General features: G+C 32.1%; 1 protein-coding gene across 2 annotated transcripts; it reads right to left on the bottom strand.

Moving 5' to 3' along the window:
- Positions 1–5761: 5761 nt before the first annotated feature.
- On the bottom strand, positions 5762–12818 carry gpr35.1 (G protein-coupled receptor 35, tandem duplicate 1). Of its 2 annotated transcripts, none has more exons than XM_067398864.1 (2): positions 12373–12818; positions 5762–9353 (listed from the first exon to the last, which is right to left on the bottom strand). In XM_067398864.1, the coding sequence occupies exon 2, from the start codon at positions 9278–9280 to the stop codon at positions 8327–8329; it is 954 nt and encodes a 317-aa protein (XP_067254965.1). In that variant the 5' UTR covers positions 9281–9353; positions 12373–12818; the 3' UTR covers positions 5762–8326. The 2 variants fall into 2 exon arrangements, with proteins under 2 accessions (XP_067254965.1, XP_067254964.1); XM_067398863.1 differs by having other exon boundaries at positions 5762–9287; positions 12373–12816.
- Positions 12819–23404: the final 10586 nt, after the last annotated feature.

The following is a 23404-nucleotide window of genomic DNA, read 5'->3' as shown; positions in this document are numbered from 1 at the left end:
TGCTGATTATCATCTTTGAGCGCTCAATAGTGTCTAAAATTGTCACTACATGTGGTGAAGTTTCAGTTGTAACATCATTGTTTTTTTGAGTGTTATCCAGTAAAATTTAGTTATCATCTTTGAGCTAGACTCAAAATCTATTGTCACTACTGAAAAAGTCATGACCAAAACATGTCATCATTGTTTTGGTAGTGACAAAAGGGAGTACATTTCATTTATTTGGGGGAAATAAACAAAATTTTAATACAGTTATGCATATCAATAGTATTTTATTATGTTTTAGTATGTTTTATAAGTTAACATGATGTGGTCACTAAAAACACATTACTGTCACTGCCGAAAATGTGCAGTCACGACTGAAACATGGATGTTTTGTCAAAAATAAAGTACATTGAATGATCAACTAAGATGTTATTATAGTGTTTGGTTCAGTGTATATTCAAACTAATGAATGTAAATTATGATAAACTTTACGCATTTTACAAAGAAAGATTGGATTTAAAATACAACAAATCTCATAAATTACACTTGAAATATTGTTAAAATTGTAATTGTTATTGATTTACCTGTGAAAACTGTGAAAAATAGCAAAAAATATACTTACAAGGTAGATGTAAACAAAATCTTAATAGGTCAATGCAACCCTTCTTATTAAATGATTTATTATTTTGTTTCGTTAGTGACAAATTTGGGGAGAGGAAAAATATTCCAAAACTTTCTGAAAATACAACAAATATGTACCTTAGATATTATACAATTTGCATACAAACAAAATTTGTGTAAAAATACATATTTTTTTCAAGACGTTTCCAACTCTGACTTTGAACCAATTGTGCAGTTAATTCTCATATTGTATTTTCAGAAAGTTTTGGAATATTTTTCCTCTCCCCAAATTTGTCACTAATGAAACACAATAATAAATCATTTAATAAGAAGGGTTACATTGACCTATTAAGATTGTAAATATATTTTTTTCCTATTTTTTTTTTTTTTAAAAAAGGTTTCACAGGTAAATCAATAACAATTAAAATTTTAACAATGTGGGGACTTTTTTGAAAATGTGGGACTTTTTTTTTTTTTACATAAATTTTCATGATTTAATAATAAAACAAAACTTCTTTTTACTTCACTTTTTTTCCCCTTTAAAAAAAGAAGAAGAAAAAAAGAAGCACTTTTAAAAAGAACAATAGAAAAAATTGCAAAAAGTATTTCAATATCATTTTCACAAGCTGGCATGTATGGAACAGACTCCTCCCATTTGAAATACCCAATAAATAATGATTTTATATACAATTGAGCTTACTGATATTTTAAATATTATTATGGGATTCAATGGATAATAGGATCTTAGTAAACATCTAAAAATTGAATATTTAAATGCTTTTTACATGTGTTTTTTGGTTATGGGACAGCAGTTTGCACCAATTCTGCAGAACGGCCCATATATGGGTTTACTGTCATGTAGAAAAGTCTTCTCTTTCTTGCCAATGAAGCTCAGGAGGCAGAGTTCCAGAACTCAAAAAAAAAAAGACTTTATTGGAAAAACCAACAAAGCAGAGATGCTGCACGACATTTGACCATCTCACTCGCAATTCACATGTTTATATTTAACCAATGTTCTCATTTGCAGGGTCTCTCCTTCCTTTTCTTTCCCTGGATTCTTTCGCCACAGTTACTTGGCTAGCATGTTCTAGCCAAAACATATCTTCAAAACACATCTGGATATTATAGTATTTAAGCTATTGTTTATACTACAATTGATTTTTACAGGATAAATAACAATGTGTATGTAGGTTATATGGAAAAGCTAAAATTTTATTAAAATGGTGACTAACCAAAGCGACTTCCAGGGTTCGGCCCTTCCTGTGCTCACTTCCAATTGGAATTTGGCCATGGATGCAAATCTTAAAAGAACAACTAAAGTACCTTGGAATGTGCAGCATTATTCATTGTGTTGACTTCAATTCAACTGAAACAGGAAGACAGGGTGGGATATATCGAACAGGTTCATGTTCAAAGTTGACTTAATTCCCAGAAAACAGCTTTAGCTGGATGCTGTGGAAAATTGTAGCATTAGTAGGTTAACAAGCAACTGTATTGTTACATAACTAACCATCTAGGGCTGGGGAGCCAGTAACAAAGTAAAATTAAAAAACAACTAAAGAAAGAAAAACTTGGAGAGAGAACCAGGGCAATCCAACCTCCCATCCCAGAGTCAACACAAACACCAATTAAAATTTATATAATTTAGATAAAGATTGATAAACAAAAATAGTGATGTAAGGCCCGCCCAATCGGCCCAACGGCGGTTTCCTACCGGACGGGGAAGGTTTCTTGCGCGTTACGTCTTTTCAGCGTGGCAAAGTAGTTTAATTCCAAATAATCTCCATGTTATTATGACCTCGAATTTAGTTTAGAATGCCAATTGGTCATTTGAATAATAATTTAGCTTTACATTTGAATATTGTATTTAACTCTTTACTCTTACTGTACTTGTTCATTCTGTTCTCAGTGTCGGACAGGGTCCTCGCACTGGCCATTCATTAATATGCGGGCCCACGATCACAAACTCGTCAGTCTTGGTCACTAGACAGAGGTAATTGACTATACTAATAGAGTGCCGCTCTCATGCTTGCTTTCTCTAAAAATATTTGTGTAGTCCCCTTAGATCTGTATACACTTGAATTAAAGTAACACTAACTCTAGTCAGGGGTCATAACCACTACTACAGATAAGCCGACCAATGTTACTTCTCTAGCTTTGGTTTGGTTATGCCATGGTTTCCCATGTACACTTAGCTAGAGTAACGTTACAATAAACAGAGGTAAGGCTCACCCTATTTAGGTTGGTCGATCAACATTTGTTGCCCTAAACGGAATTCCCTTTTAGCCTTTAAAGTCTAAGTACACTTGAACTAATGCCAAGCGTTAGTAGGAGCTCTAAAATCAATTCAAAGGTGATCAATACAAAACATCAAATGCTCAGAAATAGAGTAAGATGCACACCTGACATTATAAAAATACACATTGCTGAGTGTCTTGGAGTCGCCCTGAGCCTTTTGCAACATTTCTTTAAATACTCAGACCAAACCCCCAATGTGAGGGTGATGAACTCACAATCAGAATTTGCATTGACTAGGGTCACAGACCTCGGGGGTTCGCACCTTGCTGTGGAACAGAAGATAATTTGGATGAAAGACCCTGGGAAAGGGGCACACCCACAGTTGGAACCAAAGTATCTCTTAAAACCTTTAATACCTTTGGTTTACTTACATGTAGATGAGAACATTGTATCAGTTGCACTGAGACATTTCAAACAATACAAAACATTGTATATCATTCTTTGATGATTGTTCACATTAAACCAGATAGATTTTGGGTGAATTTCAGGTCATCTCTGTATGTAGAGAGAAGAGATGGGGGAAGAGGGTGAAGGGAGTGAAATGTAGATTAAGGCATTGCTGAGGTGTGATTGCATCTCGGAAGGGGATGCTAATTTGCAAGATAGAGTTCAAATGTTAATTTACTTTGTTTTCTCAAAGAGTAGACCTTTCTTGGTCCAGGCACTCTGGCATCAGTCTTACAGTATTCTCAAAGTATTAATGAATGTGTAGGGAACAAAGACTTCTAACCCTAACTAACCCAAGAATTGTATAAATGACCTAGACAAATACACATCAAAATCACCAGAGTACATATGGTCCCTCTCTAAATAGTGTTAAAGTAACACTTAAGCAGAGTTAAAGTTAATGAGATAATTAAGTGATGATTGAGCGGTAGTGATGAACACCTGCTGTTAACAAGCAGAGTCAATGAAGAAAAGAGAAACACAAGAACTATAACTGACTTCAGTCTTAGATGAAATCAACTGAAGATATAATACATTATATCTCTTAAGATCTCAGTAGGGGGTGAATATCTTTTCAGTGATTCTGCTTGTTAACAGCAGGTGTTCATCAATAACGCTCATTCATCACTTAATTAATCGCTTAATTTTTTCATTATCTTTAACTCTGCTTCATTGTTATTTTAACACTATTTAGAGAGGGACCATATGTACTCTGAGCAGAGTTGATTTAACTCTGGGGATTTTGCTGTGTATAATCCACAAATAAAATACATACTTCCCTCTCTCCCTATAGCAATAACCAGGAGAAAAACAGTGAAGTACAAACAAAAATGGCTCCCTCTCCCTACATTCCCTTAAATCAAAAAGAACGTAAAAGGTTAACAAACATAGATAATATAAGGCATAAACAGAATCAAAAGATGTTGAACAACTTCAACTTAAGAGCAAAACACGTACATGATTGTAAACACATTGTCACTAAAGTGCACACTCGGGACAGCGCATCAGCGATAACATTATCTGAACCCTTGCAATGTTTAATTTCAAGGTCGTTGAGTAAACAGTTCTGAGTTTATTTATTTTATTAGTTTATTTAACAGGGACAATGCAGTATAATATTGATACAATTTCAAGCAGTTGATGCTCCACATTCAGGCTCTAGCCAAAGGCTAATTTGCAGCCCCAGCAAATTAAAATATTACAATGATGCCAAAAGTTTTAGTGTTTGTTTGTATAGAGATCAAACAGGTTTGATAGTCAGTTGAGAAACCTGATTCCAGACAATCGCACAATAAGATAATTGCATGCATGTATAACGTAACTGCTTTTAGAGATAGATGTGGTCTAATCATATAAAAACAATTCAGGTTTGTTCTGATTTTCTTCACATGCACATCAAAGTATGAGAATCTAAAATAACACCTAAATATTTAAAACTGCCTCTATTGCCTTTTGATTGATCTTAATTATAAAATCATTCATTTCCTTCATCCTCATTGAAAAACACATTGAGAAAAATCATTTTTGAACAATATTTGAACAATTCAAGATCAAACCGTTTTTTTTTTGCAGCCACTGTGACACGACAGTCATTTCATTTGTTAATATATCTGCAGCTAAGCATGGAGTCTGTGCCGATACATAAATGACTGTATCATCTGCATATAGCTGATATTTAGATCCCTTACAACAATTTGGTAAATCATTGACATATAAGGAAAATAACAGTGGACCCAAAATTGACCTTCATAAAGCTGATCTTGAATTATTTATTTTAACACACTGATCTCGAGATTCTAATTATGAGTTGAAAGAGAAACACTTTAGACTCATTGTACAGCTTAAATAATTTAAGTTAACTAGCCATTCCAGCATTAATATACAAGTTTTTTATTGATGCAAAAGCCAGGTTTAATATTGTAATCCATTATACAACGTTCACAAAAGGACTTTATAATGAAAGCATTTTTGATAACTTTCACAAAAGTTCAGTATTTTGTAGTATGAATATCTGAACGTGTATGAATATCTGAACATGTATGAATATCTGAACGGGTATGAATATCTGAAAATGCAATGTATGAATATATGAACATGTATGAATATATGAACATGTATGAATATCTGAACATGCAATGTGAATATCTGAACATGTATGAATATCTGAACATATAATGTGAATATCTGAACATGTATGAATATCTGAACATGCAATGTGAATATCTGAACATGTATGAATATCTGAACATATAATGTGAATATCTGAACATGTATGAATATCTGAACATGCAATGTATGAATGAACATGCTTTTAAACAAACAAACAAACAAACAAACAAACATTTTATTCTAGCTTCATGCATTCTTTTTTATCAAAACTTGAATGTGGGTAAGTTTTCACAAAAAAGCTGAATTTTGAGCAAAAAGCTGAAAAATTCTTCACCAGGGCCCATATGTATAAAACTTCTCAGAAATGCTCTTAAGAATAGTCTTAAGTTTTGAATTAAGTGCCAAAAAATTCTTAGTAAAGAGTAGGAGTTTTCTAAGAGTAGGAAACTTTTATAAAGAGGCTAAAAGCAACTTTTAGTAAAGTGTAAGCCGGATTCTTAAGTGCTGACTTAAGTGTTGTGAACTAAGGACTACAATGATGTCAACTCAAAATGGCCGCCCTTAACCTCTGAATCAGCCAATAGGGACCCTGGAAGGGTGAAGTCACAGCAGCACAAAAACAGTCATTTAATGTTATTATAAAAAACAATAATAACGATAATATATATAAAAAAACACAAACGTTTTAATATTTACAATTATTTAAAAGCAATTGCTTTGCATTGTGCAAAATTATCACAAATTAGTATTGATGATGTGGAATCTTTTTCTATTGATATATGTCTCCTCATTAACAGTTAGAGCAATGATGTGTCACGAGTTCATCAACGGCTCCAACATCTGCAGGGAAGCCCACAGTCAACATAAACGTGGCTTTCTTTTGCCGCATGGTTTGATGGTCAGTTGGAAAGTCAATGAACTGCCATAGAGTAGAGGCCAATTGTGATGTCCAGCGATATGAAAACGGACATCTTCAACCTTGAAATGAAGTTTCAAATTATTTCAAATTATGTTTGGCCAGTCTGTCATACAAAGAAATTATGAACACATAAAAAAACAAGAGACAACCAATTAAATATGAAAAACGAATTTTGTTGTATTCACTAGAGAATGAGGTGTTTAACATCATTGGTAGTGCATTCGCCTCACGTGCCAGCAGCGATCAGGCCGGGGTTCTTGACCGACTCAGAGCAGGGTGGCGCCTCAGAGGTTAGGATTGGACAGTGAGTTTTGGAGGCGGAGCAATGAAGAGAGGGGTGTGTTTGTTTGGGTTGATTTCAAATATCAACAGTGGTCAACAATGAATTTGAGAAATCGCAAAAAGCACCTTTCAATGTTTTTAAAATGCATTAAACATGAATTATTGTTTAAGTAATATTTATTACATTTACTTAAAGTTATTACATTTCTTATTAGTGCAGTTACAAAAAGAATTGTCAATCAAGTTTATATCATTTTATCAACTCCATGTCATCATATAACTCCAATACATCATATCTTCATTGGAAAGCATATATCTCCTCTTTTTTGCTGCCATCTTGTTACTCTTAACTAGGTTAAGACCAGTGGCGTGCAGTGGTGTTCTGAAATGAGGAGGCACATTTTTTTTTATAAATCAATGTAAATTAAAGTTGACACATCTTCCTTGTTAAATGAACATTACTTTACAGTACATCAAAAAAAAAAAAAAAATTATATTTTGTAATTTTACATTAACAAACCAAGTCAATCTCATCAAGTTAGTGTTTTAAGCATTTCTACATTCATTCCAAAATAATAACTAAAGGCAATAATAATTTAAACAATATATTTTATTTGTGTATTGCGTTTTTTCTTTTTAATTGTCAACCTAGGATATTTTGGATCATCAGTCATGCTCCGTAAACACCGTCTGACACAGACACGAATTGTATTTTTAATTTCACCAAGCTGATCGCACTAAAAAAAACCCGCAGTCATCATGATTTCAGTCCATTTCAAGTTTAATTTTGACGTGACATAAAGCGGTAATATCTAACTGTGATCTGTTTACTTACTTTTCAATTAGTCTTCCGATTGACGCCATCATTTGTTCAGTCAAACCTACGCGCGCGGAAAGCGCACGTCAACAAGAGGCGGGATTTATCGCACAAACCAATCATATCCAATCATAACCAATTACATCCAATGACAGCGCGATGGAGACGTTGCCTCCTCTCACGTGACTTTCCCCCATTCATTCTCAATAACCCCCCACAAAACGCACCGCGCGCCGGGGGTCTGATGATTTTATATGGTTTTCTATGAGAGGAAAGGGAGGCAAGACTCCATAGACTGTAAAGAATGACTCCTCTGTGAACTTTACCTGCGGGAGTCGCTGTTGGGCAGTGTTCCTTAAGAAATACGCGTGACTTGCGCTCTTTTTAATGTCATAATTTGTAATATTTGTTTTGTTTTATATGTAATATGGATTATTTCCTCATCCTATTTTTTGAGGAGGCACTGCCTCCCTTGCCTACTCGGATGAAACGCCCCTGGTTAAGACACCTCTCTAGCACTCTTAAATAATTTAAGATCTAAGACCTAGTCTTGACACTTATGAACCTTTATGAATCACACATATTCTTAAGTCTAAGAATAAGAGTAAAATCACTCCATTCTTAGAATTTTGACACACTTAAGACTAAAATTTTACTCTGAGCGGCTTTATACATACGGGCCCTGGATGGGATTCAGAACGATGATCAAAACACAGATGCAGAAGATGTCCATCAACACCTCCAATGCTTCAAAGTCATTTCCTCTTCATGGTTTTGACAATGTATTTTGATAAATGCATTATTTTACATGTGCGTAAGCAATGCCTCTATCGCTTGTTTCTGGTTCTTCTTCACTTTTTGCTAACTCTTTCAGAATATGCATGTGTCATAATTCGTTTTCCTTTCTCATTTTTGTTTGCGCGGCACATATTCCATGAGGTTTTGGTGGCAAAAAAATAGCTAAAGCAGTCCAAACCGCAGTTCATACTGGAAATGGAAAGAGTGCTGTGCAGGAAGTTGTGCGCGAGCTGCTTATCGCTGCAGCTGTATTTATCCTCTGGGTTTACGTAGTCGTATTGCACGACGTATTTAACGAAGTAGCCCAAGTGGACGGGGAAGAAGCATATGACAAACACAATGAGATTGGCCGCGATGATGAACATGCATTGGATCTTTTCCGAACGGGATCCGATGTTCAGCTGCTTCCGCAGAGTGTGAATGATCCTGAGGGAGCAGAACAGTATGATCATAAATGGCAAGAGGAACCCAACAATGATCAACAACAGGATGAAATGCAACGACAGGCCTTCTCTGACCCTCTGGAAACACATGGTTTTATCGTTACTAGAGTCTGTCACGAAGTAAACCGGGCTGATGCAGCCAATGGTGAACCATATGAGACCGCAAATCACCAGAGCGTTCGTACGAGAGAAAATTTGCCTGGCCTTCAAGGGATACTTGATGGCCACATACCGCACCACACTTATGGCGGTGACGGTGAAGATACTCACGTACATGTTGATGTAATAAACCGACAACACACAATTACACAGTGCCGTTAATTCGACTTCCAATGGCCTGTTGTAGTAATGGATCTTAACGGGAAGGAACACCAACAGAATGCAGTCGGCGATGGACATATTGGTGATGTAGATGTTCATGTAGGTCCAGTCTGCTCTGCGACGCCGGCAGAACATCACCAGGACGTATATGTTTCCCAAGACCCCGAGGATGAAGGTGGGAATCGAAGTGACTGTTTGTAGGTTCAGGACTGTGTCGGTGATGTTAAGGGTGCAGTTGGACATCTTCAACCTGTGGGAAACGGTTTCAAAACCAATGAGCAATATATGACTGTGATGAACAGGATGAAATATTGACCTACCAAGAAATGGAAAAAAAAAGTTTAATATAACTTCTGTTTATGCAGAAATCGACTTATATCAACGAGATCATTGCTTTCATGTGCTCAACAACAAGTCTGTGATTAAATTATATATAGAAAGCAATCAAAGAACGATCCCTTTACAATCAATCAATCAATCAATCAATCAAACAGCGCCAGTTTATCATTGAGTTGATGTGCAATGAGGATTTTTAATTAGCATGTTAATGGATACAAACTATTTTTGGTTAGTTTATTCGGCATGAACTAATTTGTATAAACTGAAAAAAATATATACTTTTAACCATGTAATTTTGAAAATATATAATAATAAATATGTAACCATATAGTAACCATATAGATAATATTTATAATATATAATACTACTTAAAGACACAGAGGTATTGGCATTATTCACGTCTTTCACATTTTATCATTAAAGCTTTTTTTTTTTTTTGGATTTGTCAAAATGTATTATTCATGTTAATATTTAATAAATATTAATTAATAAAACTTAATTTTCAGGGATGAAAAGACTGGTCTTTCTGCAGAAATGCCATGATATGGGCTTATATAAGTCAACATCTTTGTGTTTTAAGTTGATTGTTTGCATGTTTATATTTTTATTATGAGCATTTAAACACATTTTAAACCTATTTTTATATATATATATTTTTAAATATCCTATTTATACACATTTCACTTTTTCAAGGCTTTGTATTAAATGGTTATTTATATGACATTAAATACGTTACATAATCTAAATATTTTTTTGTATCAACATGAGCGTGAAGGAAATAATCACATATGTAGCCAAATGGGAAACACTTTACAACACACATTTATTCATATTTTTCAAATAAATGCGGTGTATAGTTATAGCCTATATCCTTTAAGTAGCAAGATGTGTTTGTATCCAGTCATTGACATTAATAGTTCACCCAAAAATTTGAAACACTGCTTCAAATCTTTTGTTACGAATCAATGATTCAGAGCGCCCAAGTCACGTGACTTCAGCAGTTTGGCAGTTTACCGCTGATCAGTGTTGCCAAGTCCACTACTTTTACACTGTTGCCGCGGGTTGTTTTTCATGTTCGCGGGTTGAATCGACCCCAAATAACGTGATATTTAGCCAGAAAAATGCGAATTTCCCCAGAGGAGCCCCACCAAAAACACGTATTTTACCCCCCAGAACACGATTTTAACCATGGGACCCCCCTGAAATGCGATTGGGCTAGTTTTGGGCTAGTTTTTAGGAGCAATTGGGCGGGTTTTGTTGTGAAAACCTGGCAACCCTGCCGTTGATTCGAAACAAAACATTCGAAGCAGTGTTTTGAAATCACTAGATATCGTTGAAAAGTCGTTATTTTGGCGCACAAAAAAGTATTCTATAATATTAAAGGACTACTCCACTTTCAAATGAAATTTTCCTGATAATTTACTCACCCCCATGTCAACCAAGATGTTCATGTCTTTCTCTCTTCAGTCGAAAATAAATTTTTGATGAAAGCGTTCCAGGATTTTTCTCCTTATAGTGGACTTCAATGGACTCCAGATGGTTGAAGGTCAAAATTACAGTTTCAGTGCAGCTTCAAAGAGCTTTAAACGATACCAGATGAGGAATAAGAGTCTTATCTAGAGAAACCATCGATCATTTTCTAAAAAGACATTAAAATTTTATACATTTTAACCATAAATGCTCATCTTGAACTAGCTCTCTTCTTCTTCTCTATTAGAATTTCAGCAGTGTAGACGCTGCTAAGTGTATTACTGCCCTCCTCAGGTCAAAGTTTGAAATAAATTGTTATATACTTGCACTAGCATATTGAATATGACAATTTAGTCATATACGTTTAAAGCCCTTTGAAGCTGCACTGAAACTGTAATTTTGACCTTCAACTGTTTGGAGTCCATTGAAGTCCACTATATGGAGAAAAATCCTGGAATGTTTTCATCAAAAACCTTCATTTCTTTTCGACTGAAGAAAGAAAGACATGAACATCTTGGATGACATGGGGGTGAGTAAATTATCAGGAAATTTTAATTTGAAAGTGAACTAATCCTTTAAGATTGAACCACTGTACTCACATGAACTAATTTAAATACATCTTTAGTAGCTTCCTGGGCACTGAAATTGTAAATTAACTTGCTGGCTATAGAGACCTCACTGAGCCATCGGGTTTCATCAAAAAATATCTTAATTTGTGTTACTAAGATGAACGAACGTCTTAAAGGTGTGGAACGACATGAGGGTGAGTAATAAAAGACATCATTTTCATTTGTGGGTGAACTAACCCTTTAAGTAGCCTGTTTTAAACTTTTGTACATCGTGATATCTTATGCATATTGTATGAACATAAAAGTGATTTTATTTAAAAGTACTGTTGGTAAATATTGTAAACATCAATCAAAATCCATGTGAAAACAGCTTATATTATAGAATATTGCGTGTATGGATAACGAAACTATTAATGTATAAGCCTCGCCCTCACTTCCGGTTATGTGCCTGTGGTTCTGAAACTGCTGGTGCTGCGGTTCTGCAGCTGGATATAAACAGCGCTCAAATAAAAGGGTAGGAAAAATATGATGAACCCCTCCATTGCTCAAAAGGTTCTTTATAGTGGAAAAAAGTTTCTTTCGCTTATATATATATATATATATATACAGCTATGGAAAAAATTAAGAGACCACTCCAAGTTCAGAAATCAATGTTAAGTGGTCTCTTAATTTTTTTCCATAGCTGTGTATATATATATATATATATATATATATATATATATATATATATATATATATATATATATATATATATATATATATATATATTAATGAGTTATTTTAAGAAGATTCTTTGGGGAACCAAAGTGATTCTTCTATGACATCAATGCAAAAAAAAAAAAAAAAACATTTTGGAACCTTTATTTTTAAGAGTGTAACTTAAAGCAGAGATAAAAGAAAAATATATACAAGTGAAATAGTAGCCTAAATCTCCAATATCAGAAAAAAATCCCTTACCTTTTTGTACACGAATGACTAGAAGAAAACCGTTTTCCCTGGTGAAATCTGGAGGAAAGTCTGCTGCCAATTTTCAAGCACAAAAGGACTCCATTTATAACGGTTCTTGTGAAGTTTAATGTCGCTACAGAATAAACACGCAGCAATAATCGAGATCTTTCCCAGAGCCACTGAAGAGAGAAATTTGAGTCACGTGCGCCCCTCAAAATCAACAATAATACTGCAGAACTGAACTAACTATGCGAGTCAGACGGTATGAACGCTTCAGGGGTTTCTGTCCGGGTGGGAATGAGTTTTATTCCAGTCCGCGTGAACGAACGCCCCTCAACAGCACACAAAAATGTTGTGGTCACATGTGCTTTTGATTTTCTCCGTCTACAAGTCTGTGCCTCTTTCTGCAGCACAGACAGTCTCAGAATTAGATTAGATTAATAGGGTATGCAGTTTTGAATGTGTTAAGACTTGTCTTGACAGTATCGTAAAAACGAAATGTTTTGACTGTTTCATGCTGCTGATTTTAATAAAGTCATAAAGTCATTTTTAACTATCGTTATGTCGAATAGAAGCAAGAAACGCGAAATACATTTGAGAAATCGATTTTTTCGCTACTGAAGCGACTGAATCAACGAATATACTTTTTTTTATTAATTAAACAGTGTAAAACATTAACACTGACTAACTAACATTTTCACGATTCGATTACTATTCACATGCTTTCGATTCGATTTAAATTCGATATCGATTATTTTGGATGTAGTATTTCAGTTTCAGCACATGGCAAATTTTCTAGATGATGAAAATCTCTCAACTAATGCTGTAAACTACACATGAGAGTCAGCTGGTACTACTATAATAACATTTAAGGTTAAACTTATGTATATACAAACACTTAAATTACACTCAATGTTTTTATTTTAAATAAAGTTTAGAATTACATAATCATATTTCTACTCCAGTTCATTATTTTTGTCAAATATAAACATTTAAATGGCGGCTGTCATAACTGATTTATTTAAAACATGCATTAAATATTGAAGAAAATGATAATGAATATGTAACGGTGCATAGCTATATTTATCAGAATGCTGCTTTCTAGAGTTAATTTTTCTAGCTGACTAATGAGTTTATGGTCACTGAATATGTTTTTCTGAGGTAAATGTGACGTTACGTGACATTGTTTAAGTTTTATTGACGTCTTTCCGAGGTTGAAACACTGATTGAGCGATTACACGAGACATGATACGGATTTCAGTAAGTTGTACTGTATATTTTAACATACCTTCAGATGTTCATGTTTATTTCGCTGTAACTGGTATTAAAGCGGAGGAGAGGATGATCACATGCTTCTCTTTAACTGAGGCGCTAAAGTGATCTGTCACGCCACATTAAACAGCGCCAAAACGGTATTTATTTTCTGAATCTCATAATAAGATGGACGTCATTTGAAATCTGAGACTTTGCTTAATATCAAAAGTAACAAAGCACAAAGATTATTGCGATTTATTGGATGGGAGACGCTACATATTCTGCTCATTCATCAACTGAAAACAGACTAGACTAATCGATTCTTGGGATTTAAGAATCAATATCGGTTCATTAAATGAGAATTGATTAAAATAGAGAAATCAATATTTTTTACCCAGCCCTACTTTTACGCAAGTTGAATAGGGAAGGTGTAGAGCGTAGCGTAAGCTTTGCAAGAGTTTTACACTTTCTTCATATGTAGAATACGGAAGGTGATCTGGTGGAATATCTGACTTCATAACTTGTTAAATATGGATATTTATTTGCGCAAACACATCATGTCGCTTCAGAAGGACTTTATTAACCCCCCGGAGCCATGTGGAGCACATATGTATGATGGATGGATGCGGATGGAGACACTTTCTTCAGTTCATACTCGTTGGTATCGCTCACTACCATTATAAAGCTCAGATGCGTCAGGATATTTATTAATATTTCTCAGATTGTGTTCATCAGAAAGAAGAAAGCCATATACACCTAGGATGGCTTGAGGGGGAGTAAAGCTTGGGCTAATTTTCATTTGAAAGTGAAATAATCCTTGAACAAAGCATTGGATAGTTTCCATATACCTGTCCAGATCATGTTTGAATAAAGAAAAGAGAGTTTGTGAAATTTAGATAGCAGGAAACACAAATTATTTAACACTGAGTAGTCAAACAATCCAAAGAAAACTAGTTTAAACAGAAAAAAAAAGTCACTTGCAAAATAAGATTGGATGAACATTTTGACCATAAATGTCTCTATGTGTCTGGAGTGTACACTGCCAAAACAAGTAGCCCTAAAAAAACATTTTCCTCAGAAATCAGCAACTCACTCTAATGTCTGATTTATATTCCCTAAGAAAGTAACTTTTTATCTCTCTTATTTCTTTTACTTTATTTGTTAGTGGATATTTTTGAGGCAATGACCATATTTGTCCAATACTCTCTACAGTATTATTCCAATATGGGATTACACATGGAATTGTGATCATCTTTCATGGGAAGAGAGCTCATTATTTTTATGTTGCTCTACAGAAAAGGATACGCTTCCTATCATTGTGTCAGTTAAGTTCAAGTGCGTGGACGTGGAAATGTAGTCCCGTGTGACAGTAAGGACACTCCAGAGGGGATAGTGTTGAAACAGCATATTCATGTGTATCGCCTCGGTCTTTAACTTTGCATGACAGAGTCAAGAATCTGGTGGTCATCTTTCATTCTGAATAATTAATCTTCGTCCATTGCCAGGTTTCTTTCAAAAAAGGACTTAGAACCAGTGAACTCATCACATTACTATTGGACTACTGCAATTCCTTATATGTACAGTAGGTTTGCCTAAATCGTCTCCTTCATTGCTTGCAATTATTTATTTTTTCCCCTGTTTATGTTACCGTTTTTGTTTTTTCTCCCTAATTGTACAGCACTTTGGTTCTTTTATAAATAAACTTGACTTTAGGTTCCCAAGCTATCCCACTGATAGGCTCTTTCTTAAGCGCCTGATTACAATTCCTACAAAATCATGTTATGGTAAATACTGCTTCAACTACATTATAATGATCATTTATGTCTGTATTCACTTAATAGGCTATTATCATTAGGCTGATTAATTAACTATTAATCAAGTGTAAGAATTTCTGCTTATTTGGTTTTATTATGCACTAATGTGTTTTCGTAAGCATTATAATAGAACATAATTACTATATACTTAAGAAAATTTTTCAGGGAAGACCCGATTGGTCATGACACGGACTTGAATTACACTGAAATTCCCAAAGGAATGACTCTACTGAATGAATCATAAACACAAATTGCGCCACGTGGTCTGTAGAATACGGAAGAGGATTAGGGCCAAGCAATAATAAAAAATAAAACCATCGAGATTAAAGTTGTTACATGTTGAGAATAATCTCGTTAAAATTCGAGAAAAAAGTAGAGATAAAATGTTGACAATAAACTCGTTAAATTACGAGAAACAACTCTTTAAAATGAGAAAAAAGTCGAGATAAAATGTTGAGAATAAACTTGTTAAATTACGAGAAAAAAGTCGAGATAAAGTGTTGAGAATAAACTCGTTAAATTACGAGAAACAACTCTTTAAAATGTTGAGAATAAACTCGTTAAATTACGAGAAACAACACGTTAAAATTCGTGAAAAAAGCCGAGATAAAATGTTGAGAATAAACTTGTTAAATTACGAGAAAAAAGTCGAGATAAAATGTTGAGAATAAACTTGTTCAATTACGAGAAAAAAGTCGAGATAAAATGTTGAGAATAAACTCGTTAAATTACGAGAAAAAAGTCGAGATAAAGTGTTGAGAATAAACTCGTTAAATTACGAGAAAAAAAGTCGAGATAAAATGTTGAGAATAAACTCGTTAAATTATGAGAAACAACTCGTTAAAATGAGAAAAAAGTCGATATTAAATGTTGAGGATAAACTCGTTAAATTACGAGAAACAACTGTTTGAAATTTGAGAAAAAAGCCGAGATAAAGTGTTGAGAATAAACTCGTTAAATTATGAGAAACAACTCGTTAATTTGAGAAAAAAGTCGATATTAAATGTTGAGAATAAACTCGTTAAATTACGAGAAACAACGGTTTGAAATTTGAGAAAAAAGCCGAGATAAAGTGTTGAGAATAAACTCGTTAAATTATGAGAAACAACTCGTTAAAATTTGAGAAAAAAGTCAAGATAAAATGTTGAGAATAAAATGTTGAGAATAAAGTCGTTAAATTGCGAGAAACAACTCGTTAAAATTTGAGAAAAAAGTCGAGATAAAATGTTGAGAATAAACTTGTTAAATTACGAGAAACAACTCGTTAAAATTTGAGAAAAAAGTCGAGATAAAATGTTGAGAAAAACCTTGTTAAATTACGAGAAACAAATCATTGAATTACGAGAAAAAAGTCGAGATAAAATGTTGAGAATAAACTCGTTAAATTATGAGAAACAACTCGTTAAAATTTGAGAAAAAAGTCAAGATAAAATGTTGAGAATAAAATGTTGAGAATAAAGTCGTTAAATTGCGAGAAACAACTCGTTAAAATTTGAGAAAAAAGTCGAGATAAAATGTTGAGAATAAACTTGTTAAATTACGAGAAACAACTCGTTAAAATTTGAGAAAAAAGTCGAGATAAAATTACGAGAAACAAATTGAATTACGAGAAAAAAGTCGAGATAAAATGTTGAGAATAAACTTGTTAAATTACGAGAAACAACTCGTTAAAATTTGAGAAAAAAGTCGAGATAAAATGTTGAGAATAAACTCGAGAAAAAAGTTGAGATAAAATGTTGAGAATAAACTCGAGAAAAAAGTTGAGATAAAATGTTGAGAATAAACTTGTTAAATTACGAGAAACAACTCGTTAAAATTTGAGAAAAAAGTCGAGATAAAATTACGAGAAACAAATTGAATTACGAGAAAAAAGTCGAGATAAAATGTTGAGAATAAACTCGAGAAAAAAGTTGAGATAAAATGTTGAGAATAAACTTGTTAAATTACGAGAAACAACTCGTTAAAATTTGAGAAAAAAAGTCGAGATAAAATTACGAGAAACAAATTGAATTACGAGAAAAAAGTCGAGATAAAATTACGAGAAACAAATTGAATTACGAGAAAAAAGTCGAGATAAAATGTTGAGAATAAACTCGTTAAATTACGAGAAACAACTCGTTAAAATTTGAGAAAAAAGTCGAGATAAAATTACGAGAAACAAATTGAATTACGAGAAAAAAGTCGAGATAAAATGTTGAGAATAAACTTGTTAAATTACGAGAAACAACTCGTTAAAATTTGAGAAAAAAGTCGAGATAAAATGTTGAGAATAAACTCGAGAAAAAAGTTGAGATAAAATGTTGAGAATAAACTTGTTAAATTACGAGAAACAACTCGTTAAAATTTGAGAAAAAAGTCGAGATAAAATTACGAGAAACAAATTGAATTACGAGAAAAAAGTCGAGATAAAATGTTGAGAATAAACTCGAGAAAAAAGTTGAGATAAAATGTTGAGAATAAACTTGTTAAATTACGAGAAACAACTCGTTAAAATTTGAGAAAAAAGTCGAGATAAAATTACGAGAAACAAATTGAATTACGAGAAAAAAGTCGAGATAAAATGTTGAGAATAAACTCGAGAAAAAAGTTGAGATAAAATGTTGAGAATAAACTTGTTAAATTACGAGAAACAACTCGTTAAAATTTGAGAAAAAAGTCGAGATAAAATTACGAGAAACAAATTGAATTACGAGAAAAAAGTTGAGATAAAATTACGAGAAACAAATTGAATTACGAGAAAAAAGTCGAGATAAAATGTTGAGAATAAACTCGTTAAATTACGAGAAACAACTCGTTAAAATTTGAGAAAAAAGTCGAGATAAAATTACGAGAAACAAATTGAATTACGAGAAAAAAGTCGAGATAAAATGTTGAGAATAAACTTGTTAAATTACGAGAAACAACTCGTTAAAATTTGAGAAAAAAGTCGAGATAAAATTACGAGAAACAAATTGAATTACGAGAAAAAAGTCGAGATAAAATGTTGAGAATAAACTCGAGAAAAAAGTTGAGATAAAATGTTGAGAATAAACTCGTTAAATTACGAGAAAAAAGTCGAGATAAAGTGTTGAGAATAAACTCGTTAAATTACGAGAAAAAAAGTCGAGATAAAATGTTGAGAATAAACTCGTTAAATTATGAGAAACAACTCGTTAAAATGAGAAAAAAGTCGATATTAAATGTTGAGGATAAACTCGTTAAATTACGAGAAACAACTGTTTGAAATTTGAGAAAAAAGCCGAGATAAAGTGTTGAGAATAAACTCGTTAAATTATGAGAAACAACTCGTTAATTTGAGAAAAAAGTCGATATTAAATGTTGAGAATAAACTCGTTAAATTACGAGAAACAACGGTTTGAAATTTGAGAAAAAAGCCGAGATAAAGTGTTGAGAATAAACTCGTTAAATTATGAGAAACAACTCGTTAAAATTTGAGAAAAAAGTCAAGATAAAATGTTGAGAATAAAATGTTGAGAATAAAGTCGTTAAATTGCGAGAAACAACTCGTTAAAATTTGAGAAAAAAGTCGAGATAAAATGTTGAGAATAAACTTGTTAAATTACGAGAAACAACTCGTTAAAATTTGAGAAAAAAGTCGAGATAAAATGTTGAGAAAAACCTTGTTAAATTACGAGAAACAAATCATTGAATTACGAGAAAAAAGTCGAGATAAAATGTTGAGAATAAACTCGTTAAATTATGAGAAACAACTCGTTAAAATTTGAGAAAAAAGTCAAGATAAAATGTTGAGAATAAAATGTTGAGAATAAAGTCGTTAAATTGCGAGAAACAACTCGTTAAAATTTGAGAAAAAAGTCGAGATAAAATGTTGAGAATAAACTTGTTAAATTACGAGAAACAACTCGTTAAAATTTGAGAAAAAAGTCGAGATAAAATTACGAGAAACAAATTGAATTACGAGAAAAAAGTCGAGATAAAATGTTGAGAATAAACTTGTTAAATTACGAGAAACAACTCGTTAAAATTTGAGAAAAAAGTCGAGATAAAATGTTGAGAATAAACTCGAGAAAAAAGTTGAGATAAAATGTTGAGAATAAACTCGAGAAAAAAGTTGAGATAAAATGTTGAGAATAAACTTGTTAAATTACGAGAAACAACTCGTTAAAATTTGAGAAAAAAGTCGAGATAAAATTACGAGAAACAAATTGAATTACGAGAAAAAAGTCGAGATAAAATGTTGAGAATAAACTCGAGAAAAAAGTTGAGATAAAATGTTGAGAATAAACTTGTTAAATTACGAGAAACAACTCGTTAAAATTTGAGAAAAAAGTCGAGATAAAATTACGAGAAACAAATTGAATTACGAGAAAAAAGTCGAGATAAAATTACGAGAAACAAATTGAATTACGAGAAAAAAGTCGAGATAAAATGTTGAGAATAAACTCGTTAAATTACGAGAAACAACTCGTTAAAATTTGATAAAAAAGTCGAGATAAAATTACGAGAAACAAATTGAATTACGAGAAAAAAGTCGAGATAAAATGTTGAGAATAAACTTGTTAAATTACGAGAAACAACTCGTTAAAATTTGAGAAAAAAGTCGAGATAAAATGTTGAGAATAAACTCGAGAAAAAAGTTGAGATAAAATGTTGAGAATAAACTTGTTAAATTACGAGAAACAACTCGTTAAAATTTGAGAAAAAAGTCGAGATAAAATTACGAGAAACAAATTGAATTACGAGAAAAAAGTCGAGATAAAATGTTGAGAATAAACTCGAGAAAAAAGTTGAGATAAAATGTTGAGAATAAACTTGTTAAATTACGAGAAACAACTCGTTAAAATTTGAGAAAAAAGTCGAGATAAAATTACGAGAAACAAATTGAATTACGAGAAAAAAGTCGAGATAAAATTACGAGAAACAAATTGAATTACGAGAAAAAAGTCGAGATAAAATGTTGAGAATAAACTCGTTAAATTATGAGAAACAACTCGTTAAAATTTGAGAAAAAAGTCGAGATAAAATGTTGAGAATAAACTCGAGAAAAAAGTCGAGATAAAATGTTGAGAATAAACTCGTTAAATTACGAGAAACAACTCGTTAAAATTTGAGAAAAAAGTCGAGATAAAATGTTGAGAATAAACTCGTTAAATTACGAGAAACAACTCGTTAAAATTTGAGAAAAAAGTCGAGATAAAATGTTGAGAATAAACTTGTTAAATTATGAGAAACAACTCGTTAAAATTTGAGAAAAAAAGTCTAGATAAAATGTTGAGAATAAACTTGTTAAATTACGAGAAACAACTCGTTAAAATGAGAAAAAAAGTAGAGATAAAATGTTGAGAATAAACTCGTTAAATTACGAGAACCAACTCGTTAAAATTCGAGAAAAATAACAGATAAAATATTGAGAATAAACTCGTTAAATTACGAGAAAAAAGTTGAGATAAAATGTTGAGAATAAAATGTTGAGAATAAACTCGTTAAATTACGAGAAACAACTCGTTAAAATTTGAGAAAAAAGTCGAGATAAAATGTTGAGAAAAAACTCGAGAAAAAAGTCGAGATAAAATGTTGAGAATAAACTTGTTAAATTACGAGAAACAACTCGTTAAAATTTGAGAAAAAAGTCGAGATAAAATTACGAGAAACAAATTGAATTACGAGAAAAAAGTCGAGATAAAATGTTGAGAATAAACTTGTTAAATTATGAGAAACAACTCGTTAAAATTTGAGAAAAAAGTCGAGATAAAATGTTGAGAATAAACTTGAGAAAAAAGTCGAGATAAAATGTTGAGAATAAACTTGTTAAATTACGAGAAACAACTCGTTAAAATTTGAGAAAAAAGTCGAGATAAAATTACGAGAAACAAATTGAATTACGAGAAAAAAGTCGAGATAAAATTACGAGAAACAAATTGAATTACGAGAAAAAAGTCGAGATAAAATGTTGAGAATAAACTCGTTAAATTATGAGAAACAACTCGTTAAAATTTGAGAAAAAAGTCGAGATAAAATGTTGAGAATAAACTCGAGAAAAAAGTCGAGATAAAATGTTGAGAATAAACTCGTTAAATTACGAGAAACAACTCGTTAAAATTTGAGAAAAAAGTCGAGATAAAATGTTGAGAATAAACTCGTTAAATTACGAGAAACAACTCGTTAAAATTTGAGAAAAAAGTTGAGATAAAATGTTGAGAATAAACTTGTTAAATTATGAGAAACAACTCGTTAAAATTTGAGAAAAAAAGTCTAGATAAAATGTTGAGAATAAACTCGTTAAATTACGAGAAACAACTCGTTAAAATTTGAGAAAAAAGTCGAGATAAAATGTTGAGAATAAACTTGAGAAAAAAGTCGAGATAAAATGTTGAGAATAAACTTGTTAAATTATGAGAAACAACTCGTTAAAATTTGAGAAAAAAAGTCTAGATAAAATGTTGAGAATAAACTTGTTAAATTACGAGAAACAACTCGTTAAAATTCGAGAAAAAACAGAGATAAAATGTTGAGAATGAACTTGTTAAATTACGAGAAACAACTCGTTAAAATGAGAAAAAAAGTAGAGATAAAATGTTGAGAATAAACTCGTTAAATTACGAGAAAAAAGTTGAGATAAAATGTTGAGAATAAAATGTTGAGAATAAACTCGTTAAATTACGAGAAACAACTCGTTAAAATTTGAGAAAAAAGTCGAGATAAAATGTTGAGAAAAAACTCGAGAAAAAAGTCGAGATAAAATGTTGAGAATAAACTTGTTAAATTACGAGAAACAACTCGTTAAAATTTGAGAAAAAAGTCGAGATAAAATTACGAGAAACAAATTGAATTACGAGAAAAAAGTCGAGATAAAATGTTGAGAATAAACTTGTTAAATTATGAGAAACAACTCGTTAAAATTTGAAAAAAAGTCGAGATAAAATGTTGAGAATAAACTTGTTAAATTACGAGAAACAACTCGTTAAAATTTGAGAAAAAAAGTCGAGATAAAATTACGAGAAACAAATTGAATTACGAGAAAAAAGTCGAGATAAAATGTTGAGAATAAACTCGTTAAATTATGAGAAACTCGTTAAAATTTGAGAAAAAAGTCGATATTAAATGTTGAGAATAAACTCGTTAAATTACGAGAAACAACTGTTTGAAATTTGAGAAAAAAGCCGAGATAAAGTGTTGAGAATAAACTCGTTAAATTATGAGAAACAAATCATTGAATTACGAGAAAAAAGTCGAGATAAAATGTTGAGAATAAACTCGTTAAATTATGAGAAACAACTCGTTAAAATTTGAGAAAAAAGTCGAGATAAAATGTTGAGAATAAACTCGAGAAAAAAGTCGAGATAAAATGTTGAGAATAAAATGTTGAGAATAAACTCGTTAAATTACGAGAAACAACTCGTTAAAATTTGAGAAAAAAGTCGAGATAAAATTACGAGAAACAAATCATTGAATTACGAGAAAAAAGTCGAGATAAAATGTTGAGAATAAACTCGAGAAAAAAGTCGATATAAAATGTTGAGAATAAACTCGTTAAATTACGAGAAACAACTCGTTAAAATTTGAGAAAAAGTCGAGATAAAATTACGAGAAACAAATCATTGAATTACGAGAAAAAAGTCGAGATAAAATGTTGAGAATAAACTCGTTAAATTACGAGAAACAACTCGTTAAAATTTGAGAAAAAGTCGAGATAAAATTACGAGAAACAAATCATTGAATTACGAGAAAAAAGTCGAGATAAAATGTTGAGAAAAAAAACTTTTTCCACCAATAACTGTATTTCTGGTTTGGATTTCGACCAATACTCCAAACATGATTCAACGGTATAAAGTGGCATTAATTCATAGAATTCATATAACGGACAACTGCTTGATTGCAACTCTCCATATTGTATTGTGAAGAGAGAAAACTGGGTAATTGTTCTTTCCAGTGACATAGGGTGAACATCCTGAAAGCCATTCCAAGCAAATTCCACTGCTGCTAAATAAAGATTATATTTACACTGCACCAAA

Source organism: Chanodichthys erythropterus, chromosome 10 (assembly GCF_024489055.1).
Source record: "Chanodichthys erythropterus isolate Z2021 chromosome 10, ASM2448905v1, whole genome shotgun sequence".
In the NCBI taxonomy this organism is placed as follows: Eukaryota; Metazoa; Chordata; class Actinopteri; order Cypriniformes; family Xenocyprididae; genus Chanodichthys; species Chanodichthys erythropterus.
Note: the sequence above shows the minus strand (reverse complement) of the source record. Positions and strands in the feature narration are given on the sequence as shown.

What these genes read in the sequence shown, in the direction of transcription:
- gpr35.1 (XM_067398864.1), bottom strand. Translation starts at nt 9,280, where the DNA reads ATGTCCAACTGCACCCTTAACATCACCGACACAGTCCTGAACCTACAA.